This window comes from Falco naumanni (assembly GCF_017639655.2).
Source record: "Falco naumanni isolate bFalNau1 chromosome 20 unlocalized genomic scaffold, bFalNau1.pat SUPER_20_unloc_1, whole genome shotgun sequence".
NCBI lineage: Eukaryota > Metazoa > Chordata > Aves > Falconiformes > Falconidae > Falco > Falco naumanni.
This window is the reverse complement of record NW_024427345.1, coordinates 641,122-657,968: the sequence shown is the minus strand read 5'-3', so window position 1 is coordinate 657,968 and position 16,847 is coordinate 641,122. Positions and strand designations below refer to the sequence as shown.

The following is a 16,847-nucleotide window of genomic DNA, read 5'->3' as shown; positions in this document are numbered from 1 at the left end:
ATCTGCGTTCTGTTGAACGGGTGTATTTATGGAGCTATGAGTGCTTATTTTTAACGGAACCCTCCAAGTCAGCACCATCCACATCCCTGCAGCAGAGAGAAGCAAAGCCTTTACAGACACATCACTTCACCTGATGTGACACACAGCTCCCCACGCCCCATCCCGCACCTGGCAGCGGGTGAGGGGCAGCACAGGATGCCGGCGCGGCCGGGAGGGAGGGGAACCGTCGCTGCCCCCACCACCGATCACCTCGCCCATCGCACCAGCCGATTGTGGGAGGCTTCTTGCCCAAGTGAGCTGGAGGAGTAAGAGCACCGATAAAGCAAGAGGTGTTGTGCGTTGCAGCCTGGTATTGAGAAACTGAAATAGCACCTACGCGAGCCGGGCAGCCAGCTGGCTGGAGTCGGGATGGAAAGGCTCGTGGCAAAGGGGAGCACCGGCGTCGGGTGTGCAAACCCTTAGGAAGAGGCACAGACTTTTCAAGAGAGCGAGCAGAAAGGCATCATGTGCCAAGAACGCCCTTTTCAACCCAACTCACCTCATCCAGCACACCAATGCTCCCACCAAAAACCCCTGGGAACCATGAACACACAGAGGACTTTTAAGACAGAAGATTCACTCACCAGTGTCTCACTGACCGGGAAAAAAAATAATAATCACAGCTCAGAAGTCACGTCAGCAGGTCCTGACGCCTTGGGCAGACAGCATGTATTCCTGGCAATGAGGAAACTACTTTTAGATATACAGATAAAGGTTCCAGGTATTGTTTTTCATCACTTTTACATCCCGTTACCATTTATTAGTAGCAAAAATCCACTTACACATACGAGCTTTACACTGATACTGCCGTTAAACACCGCAGGCAAGAAAACTGTATTTGAGTTGCAACTGATTCAGCAAACGCTTAAAAGGAAGGTGAGAGTGGCACCGGCGAATGCCCTGCTGCACGGGTCCTTCAGCCAAGCTACACCAAGGTCTCTCGACTGTAACAGACCCATTCCCCAGCCATCACATCTGCTTCTCCAGGTCACTGCTGAGAAGCTCAGTTTTAAAGCCTTGGAGAACCTCTGGCCTTCCTTATCTCCTTGGACTTTTGCTCCCTTTGCCATTTATGTTCCTCAAGCCCTGGTTTAACCGTCCTCCCCTCTCCCAACCCCAGGGGCACAAGCTGTCCCCACAGGCTGTCAGCCTAACACCGCAGGTCTTGTCCAAAAAAAAAAAAAAAAAAAATTTTCATTCTTAGAATAGCATAGTTCAACTGGAAGGGACCTACAACAATCACCTATCCCAACTCCATTTTTGCCTGCTTCTTCCGTTGTCCTCCTCCATGGGGGGTACAACCTCAGAGACAAAATTTAACGCAAACAGCCCAAATCAGAAGGATGCTTCCCATAATTAATTGTTGCATTAATGGTCAGCAGTAAATTGTAGGTCTATGTATTTATTTTAAGAAGCCGTTCCATTTGCATTTCTCTCATTTTGGGGTTACATTTTAACCCCCACCTTCACAAAAGGGTTCTAAATTAACACCACTGCCTCTCCTCCCCACCACAGAGTGTTGGCAGGTAGCAGGGGGTGTTCACGTGCAGGAACGTGTTCACCATGACACTGGAGCAGGCAACCGAGAAGCTGTCACCTCAGGGTCTCCTGAAACACCCTCTCACATGAGTGGGAAGAAAACAGTCAACAGAAACCAGATGCTCCATGCCTGCCCTCCGTGGGCTGCGAGGTGAGCAGCCAGCTGTCGCAACAACTTTCACCCGCCGCCTGAAAACGCAGCGGTTGTTTTGCCCCCCCCGATCTGTCTGCCTCAGTGATGCGTGGTGAGCGTGAGCCGTTTCACACGGGTTACGCAAGCCCCGGAGCAGAGCACTGAATCGCTCCGCTGCCATCTCTTACCCAAGAGACGTAACCAGGAGGTTACCCAAAGGGGGAACCACCCCCTTTCTAGCTATATGAAAGAGTCGATAGAAGCAGAGCCACCTCCTGCAGAAGTGGCTTGCCGTCGATAACCGTAACTGTGGTGGATGCTGCCTGGATCACGGGTTCCCGGCACCTCCAGCTGCGAGGAGGAACCGCGACGCGGACAGCTCTGGGAGAGGTCAGTCCTGTGGGATGGGACAAGACCGTACCCAGCACCTAGACACATCCCCACCAACGTGATACTGTTATTTAGATGTCACCTGCATTTATTGACTCGCCGCCTGCGTCATATTCAAATACAGAAGGGCAGCACGTAAAACCCACTGCCCACAAGACGCTGCCAAAACAGGACACCCCACACATGACGTCTCCTTCCACAGAAGTGGGATTTAATTCCTCCCACATAACTTAGTTTTAGGAAAGTCCCTTGTAGCAGTGTCCAATGCCCACCCACAGAACAGCCCCCATGCCTGCTGCAGCCACGCGTGTCTTTTCTCCAGCTGCAGCATCAGCTGGTTGCCCTCATTTGTGACCATAATTAGACTGAGGAGGTTCACGGCGGAGCAATCAGATCTCACCCTGCACCCCACGTGCACATCCCCTTCCCCTCGGAGCCGGCACGCCGTCACGGGCTCACACTCCCTTGCACAAGCAGGGGATGATGTGCCACAGCTCGGCTGACGGCTTCCCCCCTACCCCTTCACGCTGGGACATCCCACGCGAGACAGACCCACTTCCAGCCACCTTTAACTCCAATTATTCCTCTCCCAATCACTTCAGATTTCAGCATTTCCCCTTTGCACGCCACAGGAAGCTCGGGCCAGACTGTCTTCGCTTCGGCTCAGCAACAGCAGGTTAAAAATTGTTTCTGAGCACACCTCTAGCCACAGGGGGAGAGGGACAGCCGCTTCTCCACAGTTAGCTATTAAATGGAAAAAAAGAGGCTAGATTATCCAGTTATTTTGTCTTAAGTACAGTGGGACTCGGGAAACAAACATCTAGTGAAAGACTAACCGACCCGAGGCAAATTCTTGCCCGATGAAAAACCTATTTTTGTGATTTGTGCCTTTGTTATTCAAAAATCCCGTTGCGAGATCTTACACCCCATCTGTTTACAGACAAGCAAGACCTCTGGCAGACGTCTGCCAATGCCTCCTGCACCTGACAGGCCTTCCTCATCCTCTTCCTCAGGGCATGTGGTGCCAGGGGACAGCCGCCCAAGCCACACCATGCCAACACATGGCTCCCAGCGCTACCTCAGCCCGGCACGTTATATTTTTTGCCCTCACTCCCAGTTAAGCACTTTCACAGGGCCCATCCGGAAGCTGCAGCGCAGTCGACAGCCACCAACCCCCCCCCCCGATCTGATTTGACTCAGTTTTAACTGGCTGCTTTGGAGGAGGCAAAAGAGGTTTTATTCAAATGAGCAATTATAGCCTTAACTTCCTTCCCCAAAGCTGACAGGTTAGACATTCCCCCCTCCTGTCACAGGGGCACTCAGAGCGCTGACCCAAGGCAGCCCGGCTCGCTGTCACTCCCCAGCAGACGTGGAAGCGGCACCAACAGGGTCTGCAGACCAGAGCTGGACCCTGAGCAGACATCTGCCTCCCCTCAGGAGAGGAGGCACGTTGTCCCGAATCGCTGGTGCTCCTTTAATCGAGTCCTTGGAGGAAGATGAGTCACTGCCCAGTTCACGTGGGAGGAGGGCACGCCACAAAATGCTGCAAAGCCAGGGCTGGCTTCTCGTGAAAACCAGTTTCTGAAGAAACTTTTAATGCTGAAGGCTCCAGCCCCAGGCTCAACTAAGGGGGAAAAGAGGGGAAGGAGCAGCTTACCCCAGAGAGCAGGCACCTCTACCTGCCCTATGCCAGCCACCCGCAAACCACCAGGTCCCTTTGGGTGCTCGGCGCTGGCCCAGGGAAAAAGAACCCCCCTCCCTCACGCGGGAGCTGCAGGAAGATCCCCGGTACCTTCACTTTCTTTATGCTGGGAACTCGCAGATGAAAGATCCTGGCAGTCACATCCAACGGGATCGCTCACAGACAGATGAAAAGTCACTGGGGAATTAAACAACTGCAATTACTGCCACGCTGGGGTCTCCCCCCGGCCTTTGAGATCTCTCCTCGCCCCACTTCAAAAAACACTTAATTGAGAGATTAAGTTTAAGACGCATTTTAAAGCTGATCACTGATCAGGCACTTATCTGAATCAGAAACCTGTTGATAAGGAACAGGCTGGAAACCTTAAAACATCAGTTTGATACCCCAACAGCAACCAGATAATTCAACAGCTTCAGAGCCCCCCCCCAAAAAGGGTTTGGGGAGGCCCAGAGAGGGACAGAGCATGGGGAGAGGGGACAGGGGTGACATCCCATGATAGGGGACAGAAGGGGAAGGGGCTCAGGGCCGCAGAGGGGAACAGGAGGGTTCACACCAGTGGACTGGGTCCAGCTTCTCCCCATCCTCATGCTGACCCCGGGGGAATTGCCAACCAGCCCAGAAAGGGTTAAGTCAGCCAGAATTTTGGGGGGGAGCAAAGCACCCCCAACAGTCACATTCAGCCCCAGGACACCCCCCAGCTCCAAGCTGAACCCTCATTCCTGGGTGCAGCAAGGGGTGGTCAGACCCTAGACCGAGCAGCACTGGGGGGACCCTGGCCCCCCTAAAGCCAGGAGCCACCCCCACAACTCACAGAGAGGGGCTCTTGACCCCCTCAACCCTAGAGGGACCTCAGTTTTGGCAGGGGAAGCCTCTGTCCGCCCTGTGAGCCACCAACTGAGGGGAGACACGAGCTGTCAGGGGGTCTCACACAGGACCCCCAGCCTGGGGGTGGGCAAAGAGTATGGGGGGCCCAAACATGCATAGGACCCCCAGTTCAAGATAGGGAAAACTGGGACCCCCATGCCCATGTGAGACCCCCAACCAGGGAGCACACAGAGCACCCGGGGAGGCCCAGCACCCCCACCTCTCAGGGGGGCTTAGCGCACCCCCATACCCCCACAGGACCCTCTAACCGGCAGGGAAAGCGCAGAGGGTACCCGGGGGCGACCCACACCCATGTCCCCCGGACCGCGGGGTTGCGCTGAGGGCTTCTCCACAGCAACAGCCGCCCCCCACCCACCCCCGGTCAGGTCCGCCCACATCCCAGCGACCACCAGAGCCACTGCCACCCCCAAGACCCGGCCCACGGTGGGCACCGAGCGGGGGTTTCCCCTCAACAACGGGGTCCCCGCGGGTCCCCAGTGCTCCCAGCCCGGGCCCCGGTACCTGCGCTCCGGGCGCCGACCAACCCTCCCCCCCCGCCGCCCCGGGGCCGCCTTTTGACGGGAACCGGCCGGCTCCGCGCTCAGCCCCTCGTCGGGGCCACGCCTCCGGGCCGCGCCCCAGCCAATGACAGCGCGGCAATACCTCCACTCCGCCCCTTCGAAGGCGTGCCCGCTCCGACACCGCCCACCAGCACCATATAAGGTCTGTGTTGCGTGGGTCCTCGCCCCTTAGGGGCGTGGCGGGGGACGGCGGGAGATTGCACGTGGCCGCCGCACCGCGGGGCTCCCCCGGGCTGCCCGACCGGCGGACCCCCCCCCGCCGCGACCCCGCTGCGCGGCCCGGTGTCCCCCTTGAGCCTGCCCGTGCTGCCCCGCTCCCGGGGCCTGTGGGGAGCCCTGTGCTCTGCCGGGGGCTCCAGGGGCACAGCTGGGGGCTTTTGGAGAGCCACCGCCTGGAATTGCGGGGAGCATAACCCCTACAGGAGGCCCGGTGGGCTTGGGCAGCTTACCCGTGTCCTGCTGGCCTGCGGTCAGCGCCTTACTGGGGCAGGGCAAACACCACCGGTACAATAGTGCCCCCCCCCAGCACTCCCGGGCAAACTGCCCCCCCATAGCATCAGCCCTGGGCACACTGGGGTGCCCCCACCAGACTCCCCTTGCTCCGGGTCCTCCTGGCAGCTGGACATGGCACAGCTCTGTGCCTGGGGCTGGCGGCGGTTCGGAGGCTGCTGCCCTCCTGGATTTCCAAGCAAGAAGCCACCCTGTACTCGAGCCTGGCAAAAAAAACCATCCTGCTCAGGCAGCTGTAGCGTTTGCTGGGCTTCTCCCTCCTCTCCTCTTTTCAGGGTGACACCCGAGAGCCCTATCGCACACTGCAAAACCTCCATCTGATTATGGCTGCCTTGTGCTTTCCTGGTGTTTAGATCAGATTAAGGGCAGAGAGCTGATTCATCCCCTGCCTCCGGACTGCAGGCAGCAGGCAGGGCCTCAGTGTGGTTCCGAGTGCCGGCAGGTTCCTGGCAGAGCCGTGGCTGTTGGCAGCCTCTGCTCGGCCCCACAGCCACCCTCAGCTCGTGGCAGAGCCTGGGGTCCCACGGACCAAGCATGGACACAGCCTGTGTGAAGCCCTCGCAGGTCCGGGGACCTGCAGGACACGGGGGTTCGGCTGCTCCCGCGGGACCTGGAGGTATTTGGGATACTGCAACCAGCTGGGTTGCCAGTACTGAACCTGACCACCCAAAATTCCTTCGCCGGTGACGTGAGACAGGTTCCAAGCACAGGGGTTTGGGCTGAGCCAGTTCAGCCGCTGTCGCAGCCCCAGCCCAAAGCTGCTCCGTTGCCCGGGCACATTATGCCCCCAGTCTAGAGAACTCAGGACACTTGGCAGTTTTTCCCTTTCCATCCTCAAAAACCCACCCGGGGTGTGGCCACCAGCAACACCCACTAAAGCAGCAAGAAATGCTTCAAGAAAGGCCTGTGTGATGCTCCCAGAGTTTATTAAGTGTTCCCTAAACCCAAAATCCCCTGAGAAAATGAGCCCCCAGTGCACACGAGGGAGGCAGACAGCAATCACCGCCCCCTGCTGCAATCACCGGGATCAACAGCTCTTGTGTGCGTGGGGAAAGCGTTCTGCTAACTGTTTTCAAATTGATTTAATGAGGCCAAGAAGAAAAAACAACGTCTGGGAAGAAATGGGAGTTCATTGGAGACAATTTAGTGGCGCAGAACTTTTTCAGCAGGCTGGGGAGGGGGCTGTGGGGGGGGGTTCGGGCGACTTGGCGTGGGAGAGGCTGCACGTACCCATCCCACCGCTGCTGAGCACCGGTGCAGCCTCCTGAACGTTAAAATACATCCCAAGCCTCGGCACAGGGGGTCCCCCCCGACCTCGCCTTGCCTGGACCGGTGTGACGTGCTCCTCAACCCCGTAAAACATCGCTCTGCTGAAGCCCCTTCCCCTGCCACCGCCACTGGGTTGGTGCCCCCAGCTAAGAGGAGGCTTGTAGCTGGTGAGAGGTTTTATTTGCTCCATCGTGACCTGCGGTGGTTACAGCTGCTCTCCCGCTGCTTCTCCCGCTTTGATCCACCTTGCACAAGGGAATCGGGGCCAAATCCTGGTGCTGCTCTGCTCACCATCGTGCCCCCGTGACTTGCACATCCTTGTGCACGTGGGCTGCAAAATCCCTCCCACGTGGGAGCCAGGGGGTGCGCAGAGATGCAGGAGGATTTAATTCTGGGGTGGGGACGGTGGCCAGGAGCTGCAGCCATGAACCTTTGTGCTGCTCCAGCCTGGGGAAAAGGACGCTCAGCCCGGTGGGTCGGGGCTGCGGATCAGCGGGGCTGGGGGAGGATGGTGATGGCTCAGCAAGCAGGGTGGGATGCTGAGTGGGAGGAACTGAAGCCCTCCTCAGCCAAGGGCGCAGCCAAGTCACGTCACCTCCCCAGATAACCCTGATGGACACACAGACGAGGGCAAAAAGCACAAAGACAAGGGGGCTGGAAATGCCACCGGCTCTGGGGAAGGGGCTGCGTGCTGGCGGCTCCCGGGAGCGGTGACAGCCCATCCTGCTCGCCCGGGGGGGGGGGAGGACGGAGCCGGCTCTCCCGGGGGTGACTCACATGCTTGCTCCATCCCCCTGTGAGTGAAGGTTTCTTGGGAAGTGGTTGCAAAACCCAGACGTGGCGATGCGCCGGTGGGGTGCGGCCTGCCCCCGTCCCCCCCCCGTCCCCCCGTCCCCCATCCGATTCCATTCCTGCTGGCTTCGGTGGGAGAACAGGCTTAAAATGGGAAAAAAAGGGATTACACCCAGGATGCAACATGGCAAGAGGGGCTGCTGTGGGGTTTTGCACCGTTGTCTTTGGGGGCAGCTTCTTCCCTTCCCTTCTGGGGATTCTCTGTTGTCTAATATAGGGTTGAGCTCGCCCCATAGCCCATCCCCAGGGGGCTCGGTGTGAGTTTCCCCCCTCCCCATCCCCTCTCAACGTGGTTTGCCGTGCCACCCATGCAGGCATCCATCCGCACGGGTCAGTCCTGCACCCAACAACCTCCTCAGGAGTGATGGGAGATGCACAGCCCTCAATTAGGAGGTGGCAATTAGTGCAGGGGGGGAAGGCGAGCTGGGAAGCGTCCCCCTCCCTGACATTTTGCTCCTGGGAAGGAGAGAATAAATGATCCATAAAGTTTCCATCGGCAACGCAGGGGAGAGCAGTTCTGACGGCCACACGGGAGGAGTGCGCGGGGCCGGTGGAAATATTTAATTTTGCTGTAAACTTTATTTTGATGGTTTGGGTGATTATGAGGGGAAGGAATTCATTTTTCCACTAAGCTCTCACGTTCATCACAGCAGAAAAAAACCCACCAGCAGAAAAAAACCCACCAGTGTTTGCACAGGAGCAAGCTTATTAAATAAATGTTGCCCTGAACGGGGCGTTTTTGCTTGCTCTGGTCCCAGAGCCATCGGGGCTGGGGGTGGTGGGGGGAAAGGGCTGGTTGGGCCCTTTTCCCCCCCAAATTTAGAGGTTTAGAGATGCCCAAGATGCTGCAGCGCATCATGGCTGGGTCGCAGGGTGCTGGGGGCGATACTGGGCTGAACTGGCTGCTGCACCAGTGCCTTTGAGCCATAAAACTGATAAAAAACAAGAAATAAAAACATCAGGAGAGTTGGGGGGGGGTGTAATAAAGGCGACAGAGCCAAGATTGAGTGTCCAGTGCTGCTGTCACCAGGGCAGGGACCCCGCAGGGTGTTTTGGGGGGATCTAGGGGAAACTGGGTTTTTCCCGCAGCTTTTCCCCGGGGTGGGAGCATCCCCTGGGATGCAGACCCTGGGGTCGGAGTGCCGAGACCCCCGGAGTGACACCCCCCCCAGGCAGCGCCAGGGGAGAGTGAGCTGGCGCCCGGTGAGGCTGCGGCAAAGGATGGAGCGTGCCAGGCTGGCACGGCCTCGCACACATGTGCACGGGTTTGCACGTCTTGCACAAGCACATGCAGTCCCGCACAGCCTGGCAGCAGCAGGGGCAGCCTCCTGTGGCCGCGCCACCTGGCACTGGCACTCACAAGTGTGCACGAGCACACGGGGTCTTGCACAAACACGCGTGGCTTTGCACAAGCAGGTCCAAGCTTGCACAAGCTTGCACGAGCACTGGGACAGAAGCCCTATACTGGTGTGGGCAGGGATCATACTGGGGTGGAGTCCCCCATACTGGTGTGGGGAGGGATCATGCTGATACAGAGCCCCCCATACTGGTGCGGGCAAGGCTCGTACTGGCCTGGACCCCCCATACTGGTGCAGGCAGGGCTCGTACTGGTACAGAGGCCCCCGTACTGGTGCGGGCAGGGCTTGCACTGGTACAGAGCCCCCCACACTGGTGCGCGCAGGGATCATACTGGTACAGAGGCCCCCACACTGGTGCGCGCAGGGATCATACTGGTACAGAGCCCCCGTACTGGTGCGGGCAGGGCTCGTACTGGCCCAGGGCCCCCGCCACCGGCAAGCGCAGCCCCCAGCCCAGCATCTGTCCCGGAGCCGCCTGTGTGCAGGCGCAGACGCAGGCGGGGCGGGGGCGGGGGCGGGGGGGGGAGGAGGGGCCGCGCGGGGCCGCGCGCAGCCCGCAGTACGCATGCGCACAAAGCCCCGCCCCGCCCGGCCCACCGCTCCCCCGCGCCGCTGTGGCGCGTGCGCCGCGCGGCCCCGCCCCGCGGCCCCACCAAAGGGGCGGGGACCTGGGCTCCGCCCCCCTCCGGATGCTCATGCGCACTGAGACAGGGGCACGCCCGGGCGGGGCCAGGCGGGGCTCTAGTGGCCCCGCCCATTTCCCCGGCGGGGGGCAGCCCCGCCGTGACGTCATGCCCCGCCCAGGCGTGCAGGGGCGGGGTTAACAAGGGGGCGTGCCCGGCGCGTCCCGCCCTGCGCTGTGCGCATGCGCCGGGGCCGAAGGGTGGAGCCGGCGCTGGCTCCGCCCACCGCCGCCTCCCGCCGTTGTCATAGCGACGGCGGCTGCGCGGGTAGCACAGTGGCGGCAGCGGTGGTGGGTCTGAGCGGCTGCGTGGGTCGGGGGGGTGGGGCCTGGGCTGGGGGTACCCTTTGTGGCTGTCCCTGCGGGGGGCTTTCCCGTGGGGGCAGGTCACTGTGGGGTCGTTTGAGGGGGGAGTTTCGTTCTGGAGGGGCTGTGGGCCTCTGGGGGCGTGTGTGTGTTTTGAGGAGGTGGTGTTGGGGGGCGTGTGCCTGGGGGGTTTTTGGGGGGTGGGGGTGTCTAACAGGCATGGCTGGCTGTGGAGGAGGGGTATGTCTCCCTTTTGGGGGGGGTCCTCAGGGGTGTAGGTCTGTTCAGGGGGGGGCTACCACCTCTGTTGGGGGGGGTGGCTGTCTCGGGGGGGGGGGGGGGGGCGACTCTGTTCTAAGGGGGCTGCCTGGCAGCAACCCCCCCTTGAGGTGTCCCTAAGTAGGGTGTCTCGCTTCCTAGGGTGCTGTGGAAGTCAGCTGGGGGCAGACTCCCTGTGCTGGGTGCCGGACCCCCCCGGGGTGTCTCTGTGTGGGGGTGTTCCCCTGAGGGGTCTGAGGCCGGGTCTCGGTGGGGGTGGGGTGGGGGTGGTTCCCCATGGCCGCACTTCAGGGTTTCCTTCAAAACCTTTTACTCTGTCACAGGTTGCCTGCACTTCTGCGGTGGCCACGATGGGCTCTGCGCTTTCCCTCCCTGTTAGCGGTGCCCCCCCCAGGCAGAGGCAGAAGCCTGAGGAGGAGGATGATGATGATGACTTACTCAACAGCCGAGGCCGTGTGGAAGACATCGCCAAGTTCCCGTATGTTGAATTCACAGGTCAGGACAGCATCACCTGCCCCACCTGCCAAGGCACTGGCTGCATTCCCACAGGTGACTTAAATACAAAAATCAAATGTCGTTTACGTGAGCGACCGTGCACACACGTGCCATCGGTTAATGCGTTCTTTTTGCGTTCCAGAGCAGGTAAACGAGCTGGTGGCGCTGATACCCTACAGTGACCAACGGCTTCGTCCGCAGAGAACGTAAGTGTGTAGTAAAGAGAGTAATTACGTCTCTGCAAAGAGTGAACAGGGCTCTTTTGTTGTTTATAGCTGCAGCTAAACACTTCACACGTTCTGCAGCCTCCCCTTCATCTCGTGGCTTGTTTTCATCGGAGTATGCCAACAAATACAATTTAAAGTGTAACTTTAAATACATCCTGTGAAATCCCACCGTGGGGTGAATGTGGAAACAATGATCCTACTCACACCATTCATCCATCCCCACACCCTTTACTGAAGCTCTCAGAAAGAAACTGCCTTAACAATAGCAAAAATAGCAGATAGCGAAAAGTCTATGGGGGCAAAAATGATTGCTGGGTTACTCATTACCGAAAAATAACCTCTTTAAAGAGTGACGGTTTTGAGCAATTTCAGATATTGAAAATGTTAGAGCAGCACTTCTGCGTCTCTTCCAAGGAAGAACAAACACGCCTTGTGTGCTGGCTAGGTTGGGTTTCAGCTCTAATGTCTCTTGCAGCCGTGGATGCTGCGTTAGGGCAAAGGAGGTGACCCTTCCCTGCCTCTTCCAGGAAGCTGTATGTCCTGCTCTCCGTGCTGCTCTGCCTGCTGATATCAGGGCTGGTGGTCTTCTTCCTCTTCCCACACTCCGTCCTGGTCAATGATGACGGTATTAAAGTGGTTCAGGTTTGGTTCGACAAGAAGAACTCCGTTGTTATTCTTGCCATCACGGTAAAATTTTCATATGTTTGTGTTCCCGAGGGAATAAATCCTGCGCTGAGCTGCCAGGAAGGTCGCTGCCACTCGTGTCTTCCTGCTCTCTCCATCCAGGCCACCTTACGGATCAGGAACTCCAACTTCTACTCGGTGACAGTGACCAGCCTGACCAGCCAGGTGCAGTACATGAACACTGTGGTGGGCACCCAGCAGATCACCAACGTCTCTAGCATCCAGCCGCTGAGTGACAAACTGGTACTCCTCTTTCATTGCACTTAACTTGTTTTGGTGATGCTTATAATATACGAAACCTGTGCACCACTGTGAGTTAACCTGGTATTAGTCTGTCTACACCTTTGCTTGGCAAAACAGCCTTATGGCTAGAGCAGCCTGTGCTTTATGCACACCAGCTGAAAGGCAGCAGCCAGCAGGGAATATTCTGAGAGGAGTGGATTTAACAGAGTACTAAAGCTGTGTCTGAGTATATTTTTCTCTTTTACAGGTGAATTTCACTGTGAAGGCGGAGCTGGGAGGACCCTTCTCTTATGTGTAGTAAGGGTTTACTACTCTTCGTATATAGTTGGGGAAGAGGGAAAGTTTAAGCTCACTTAATTAGAATTTGTTCTGGAAATTACTTGTTTTCTGCTAACTTCCTGGCAAGAAACTGTTTGCTAGAAATGACTTGACAGGCCACTTTGTCGGGATGTTGTGACGTGGCTTTTGGACCGTGTCTCAAGTTGAGTTAGCACCGCAGGGAAAACATCATCAGAAGATACCAAGAAACGCGAGTGTGTCTACAACCCTGCTTAGCCTGTGCTGACCTATTTCTTTGTTTTGGTCTCTTCCAGTTACTTTTGCACATTCCCCAAGGTGAAGGTACATAACATCGTGATCTTCATGAGGTAGGTGGTTCTGTGTTCGGCTCCTGACTCAAAAGGGAAGTGCTGCCACAGCAAATCTAGGGTACACGAAGAAAATTCCGCTTGGCAAGCACCCCAGCCTGGTTCACAGTGTCAGCTTTTAATCCAGGCCAGTTGACACAGTTGGGTGAAATGTAAGATAGGGAGGAGGAGAAGACACCAGGCTGCTCCACGCTGAGCTTTCACGTGAGGGGTGCTTGCACCAGAGGCTGCGCTCGCCTGCTCTGCATATCCCTGTCCACTGCAGTGAGCTATCCTGAGCAAAAATCTGAGAGGATCCGCAGCTTTCGAGGGGGAAGCGGGGTTACATGATGAGTGTAGAACCCACTGGGCTTTTTTATTTTAATAGAGGGGTTGCTGTTGCGGGTTCTATCCCCGCTAAACTGCTCTTCCCCCCCCTCCCAGGACGTCGGTGAAGCTCTCTTACATCGGCCACATGACACAGAGCGCTTTGGAAACGTACCACTACGTGGACTGCAGCACCAACTCCACGGCTGCCCTGGACCCGCTGCCTCTGCAGTCCCTCTCGACACAAGGCGCAGCCAGGGAAGCCAAGAGCAAGCCCTGAGGGTGCAGCTGATGTTTTCCGTGGGCAGATGGTTGTGCACATGAACTTCTAGAAGGGAGCAGGAACTTTCAAAAGGAAGCAGGGGGATCGCAAGTGACTTTAGCAGGAGATATTTGAAAGCTCTGTGTCCCTTTCACGCTCTTCCCCGTGCAGCTGGGCTGCGTTGCCTGTCCACAAAACCCACCTGGGATGTTGTTAACGCATGAGCAGGCAGGTCCCTCCCCAAAGCCGGGGTTCTGCTCGGCCCACCTTCCTCTTTGGTTCTGAAGAACCTTTTTGGTAGGGAAACTGGACTCTCAAGCTTCCTGCTTTAGGGTCTGAAGATCCTTTTTCGCAGCTGTTTTGAAGCTTAGCACCGTGTCAGCTCTTTTCAGGGTAAACTGATTAGTTCTGTGCAATTAATTTATTCCACTTTTGTTCTGTGGTAGCATGTCACTGGCTTGTTTCAAAGCAGACCTTGATTAAAAAGGGATAGTCCTTGTCGGGAGCGCACAGGTAAGGCTTCCATTCCCTGAGTTGCACTAGGAGGAGGCAAAGGAAGCGAAACCTTTGAAACACGCTTTATTGCGCAGATTTTGTTTGCTGGCAGCTGAGGCCACCTACAGCAAAGCACTACCAACACACCCGTCTCGATGAAGGCGGCCTCAGTGCAGCACTGCTGGGGAACTGTGAAGGCTCCTGGTGAGCTGGACCTTCCTCCTCCGCACTGCTCCGGACCTTCCTCTCCTCCTCTTTGGCAGCTGCGGGGTCTCAGGGGTGCAGAACCAGGGGGCTCGTAGCTCGGAGTTGCTTTGTACTTGTGCCTGCCGCAAACAAGCGCGGAGTTGAACTGGTTTTTGTGGGAGTTGGACCTTTGGAAGGCTTCCCTCCCAGGAGCCGGCCTCCTGGCGTGTTCTTAAGGCAAAAAAGATGTGAAAGCGCCACTTGCCGATGCTCTCACTGCGGCCTCGCGCCGTTTGCAGCTCGGAGGGGTTAATTCTGCTTCTGCCCTTTGTAATTTTTCTGGAAGGTGATCACTACAGCCACCCGTGTGTTTCCTCTCTGCCTGCGCCTGTGGGAGGCGGAGGGGATGTGTGTGTGTGGAAACAAAGCGCAGGTAAAGGCTACGAGGGAAACGGGGGCTGGTGCTTTTCAATGAAGGATCTTTATTTTGCGTGAGTTTGAAATAAAGCCACACCTTGCTTTTTTTTTTTTTTTTTTTTTTTAAGAAGTGGCACTTGCGCCTTCCAGCAGGGTTTCTAGGACTGATTTCTGTTCGTTAAAGCCGAGTTGCCCGTTACTGCGAGGTGTCCTTTGTTCGGACAAAGCTCTGGCTTCCTCCTTGTCCTGGAGCTGGTGCTCTGGGTAGGATCGTGCCCTCTCGCTGCTGGTTTTGGGGGAACGAGGGCTGAGAAACTCACCCAGAGAGCAGCAAAGCACCTCCCTTCCCCCCCCCCCCCCCCCAGGGCTGGTGGGACGGGTGACCCCGGCTTCGGTGGCTGTCACACTGTGCAGTCCTGGGTGATGCGATCACGAGCTGCTCGCATGACTCTTATAACCCTTCCCCAGTTTATGAGTTGAACTCTTCAGGAAAATGAGGAAATCACAAACTTTGCTCTTTATCCATCTGGTTTCATGAGCTTCCCCGCTCAGTCCTGGCCCCTTTGGTTTCTCCTCGTGGGGTGATGCTGCCTCCTGCTCCCCCCCCCCCCCCCCCCCGAGTCACCTTTCCCACCTGCGCCACTGTCCTCGGCTGCAGCCCCGGAGGTGACGCAGCCTCTCCTGCTCCAGGCTGGGAAAGCAGCCGCCTCTGGGGGCCTTTTACCCAGGTGATTTTGGGGGGCTCAGGGGGTTCCCACAAGCTCCCGCTGCGTGGCTAGACAGGGGAAGGGCTGTGCCCTGAATTAGTTGTGTGGCAGCCGGCAGCGGTGAGCCGGAGCACTAATCATTAGGGGTGCCCTCTGGGTCATGTGGCAAAGCACTTGGCCTTTTAAAGGGCGTTTTTATTTTGAAAATCCTTCTTAATCCCCCCAATCCTTTTTAATGAATTTCTTCTGCCAATGTTTTTTGAGGATCCCAGCCCTGCGGAGGCTGCCTCAGGTGCTTTAGCACAGTTGCTGCTGTGTTGCCAGCTGTGAGTGTTTAAAATTGAGATGAGGGCCCCAAAGTAGCGTTTTTAAAAGTGGTGTTTTTTTTTTTTAATCCTTTAAAGTTGTAATTTCTCTTAATGAAAAACTGCAGCGCCCCGGCTATCAACGGATGCAAAAAGCCGAGGCTTTAACAAAAGCACTGTCATGAAACTCATAAACTTCCCCAGTCAACAGCTGCGTGTTGCATCCTGCACGTAAAGCTCAAGCACATTTGTAACTCCTGTGGGGTCAGTGGGCTAATTTTCTTTAAGATAATAAAAAACCCCTCAAGTACTGAGGCTTTTCCTCCAATTAGCAAGCCTGTTTAAGAGAAGAATTTAAATATGTAACTTTTTATGAAACTTTAAAGGCGCAACTGCCTTGCGAGACGTCAGTGTGCGATGGCTGCCAGCTCTGCCACCCTTTGTATTGCTAAATAGACCCTGGAATGGGATTTTTACCTGCACAAAATGGACAGATTCTGTGGGGAGGGGGGCTGGAGGGCAGGCCCTGGCCATGGGTGTACTGGTTTGCATCACGATTGGTCTCAGCATCCCCCTCCCCGCTGGTTTCCTTACTGGTGTCCCCAGTGCTTGCCCCTGTTTTGTTCAGGGGAGCAGCGGGACAGAAGGTCGGCTCCTGGTGTTCCAAGATCTGTCAATTTAGATGGCTTTCCCCTCCCTTTTTTTTTGCCTTTTTGAGGAATTTATATGTTTGGTTTTTTTTTTTTTTTCCCTTAGCATGAGGTAGCCTCAACCCAGAAAAGCTGCAGATTTGACCCAAACCCTTCCTTTATCATGGCTGAGAGACGCGGAGAAGGGAGCGGGAGCGCAGCAACCGCCTCCGGAGAGCGACAAAAGCAAAGCCCAGATCGACTTCTACTTTCCACCAAAAGTTTTTTTTTTTTTTTTGTTTTTTGTATCAACGGATGTTAAAAAATACAGACTTGTTTTACAAGAATAGCACCATTTTTTTTTTTTTATCGTATTATACATTAGCACTCCTGCTGGTGATACAGAGGGGGAGGGAGGGGGGGCGGGAGGGGATTCGTGATACCTGGATTTGTGAGATCCCTTTTGCAGGGAAGGGCCATCGTACCTGCCAGTTAGATTCCCACCTCCACCTGACCTAAAAAATAGGTCTTACGGGAAGAGAATAAATAAATAAGACCGTGGGTTTTCTGATTTCGCAGCCTGCCTGGCCGGCGCTGAAAAGAGGCGGTGGTCCCCGACGGACGGCGTGACTCGAGGGGTCGTCGCAGCCATTCAGTGCAGAAGTCATACGAGCGATGGGGAAGTACTCAGGTCCTTGGGGGGGTTGGGCAGTTTGGGTTTTTTTTAGTTTTATGGTATT

General features: G+C 56.5%; 2 protein-coding genes across 2 annotated transcripts in view; one reads left to right on the top strand and one right to left on the bottom strand.

Annotated features, from left to right (window-relative positions):
• The window catches only part of VDR (vitamin D receptor), a 39,949-nt gene extending 34,722 nt beyond the window's left edge, over window positions 1-5,227 (bottom strand). Inside the window, exons 1-3 of the mRNA XM_040581166.1 lie at window positions 5,190-5,227; window positions 3,894-3,980; window positions 624-714 (exon numbers count right to left, since the gene is read on the bottom strand). The gene's annotated coding sequence lies outside the window, so the exon portion shown is untranslated. The remainder of the gene's footprint in view (window positions 1-623; window positions 715-3,893; window positions 3,981-5,189) is intronic.
• Window positions 5,228-10,118: 4,891 nt separating this feature from the next.
• Window positions 10,119-15,806, top strand: TMEM106C (transmembrane protein 106C). The gene is made up of 8 exons (XM_040581163.1): window positions 10,119-10,210; window positions 10,828-11,053; window positions 11,142-11,205; window positions 11,754-11,913; window positions 12,013-12,153; window positions 12,401-12,450; window positions 12,747-12,800; window positions 13,224-15,806. Exons 2-8 carry the CDS (start codon window positions 10,855-10,857, stop codon window positions 13,384-13,386), a joined length of 831 nt encoding a protein of 276 aa, XP_040437097.1. The 5' UTR covers window positions 10,119-10,210; window positions 10,828-10,854; the 3' UTR covers window positions 13,387-15,806.
• Window positions 15,807-16,847: the final 1,041 nt, after the last annotated feature.

Coding starts and splice junctions, on each gene's coding strand:
- TMEM106C (XM_040581163.1), top strand. CDS start 10,855: ATGGGCTCTGCGCTTTCCCTCCCTGTTAGCGGTGCCCCCCCCAGGCAG. Junction 11,914..12,012: donor TTGTTATTCTTGCCATCACG/GTAAAATTTTCA, acceptor CTCTCCATCCAG/GCCACCTTACGGATCAGGAA. Junction 12,801..13,223: donor AACATCGTGATCTTCATGAG/GTAGGTGGTTCT, acceptor CCCCCCTCCCAG/GACGTCGGTGAAGCTCTCTT.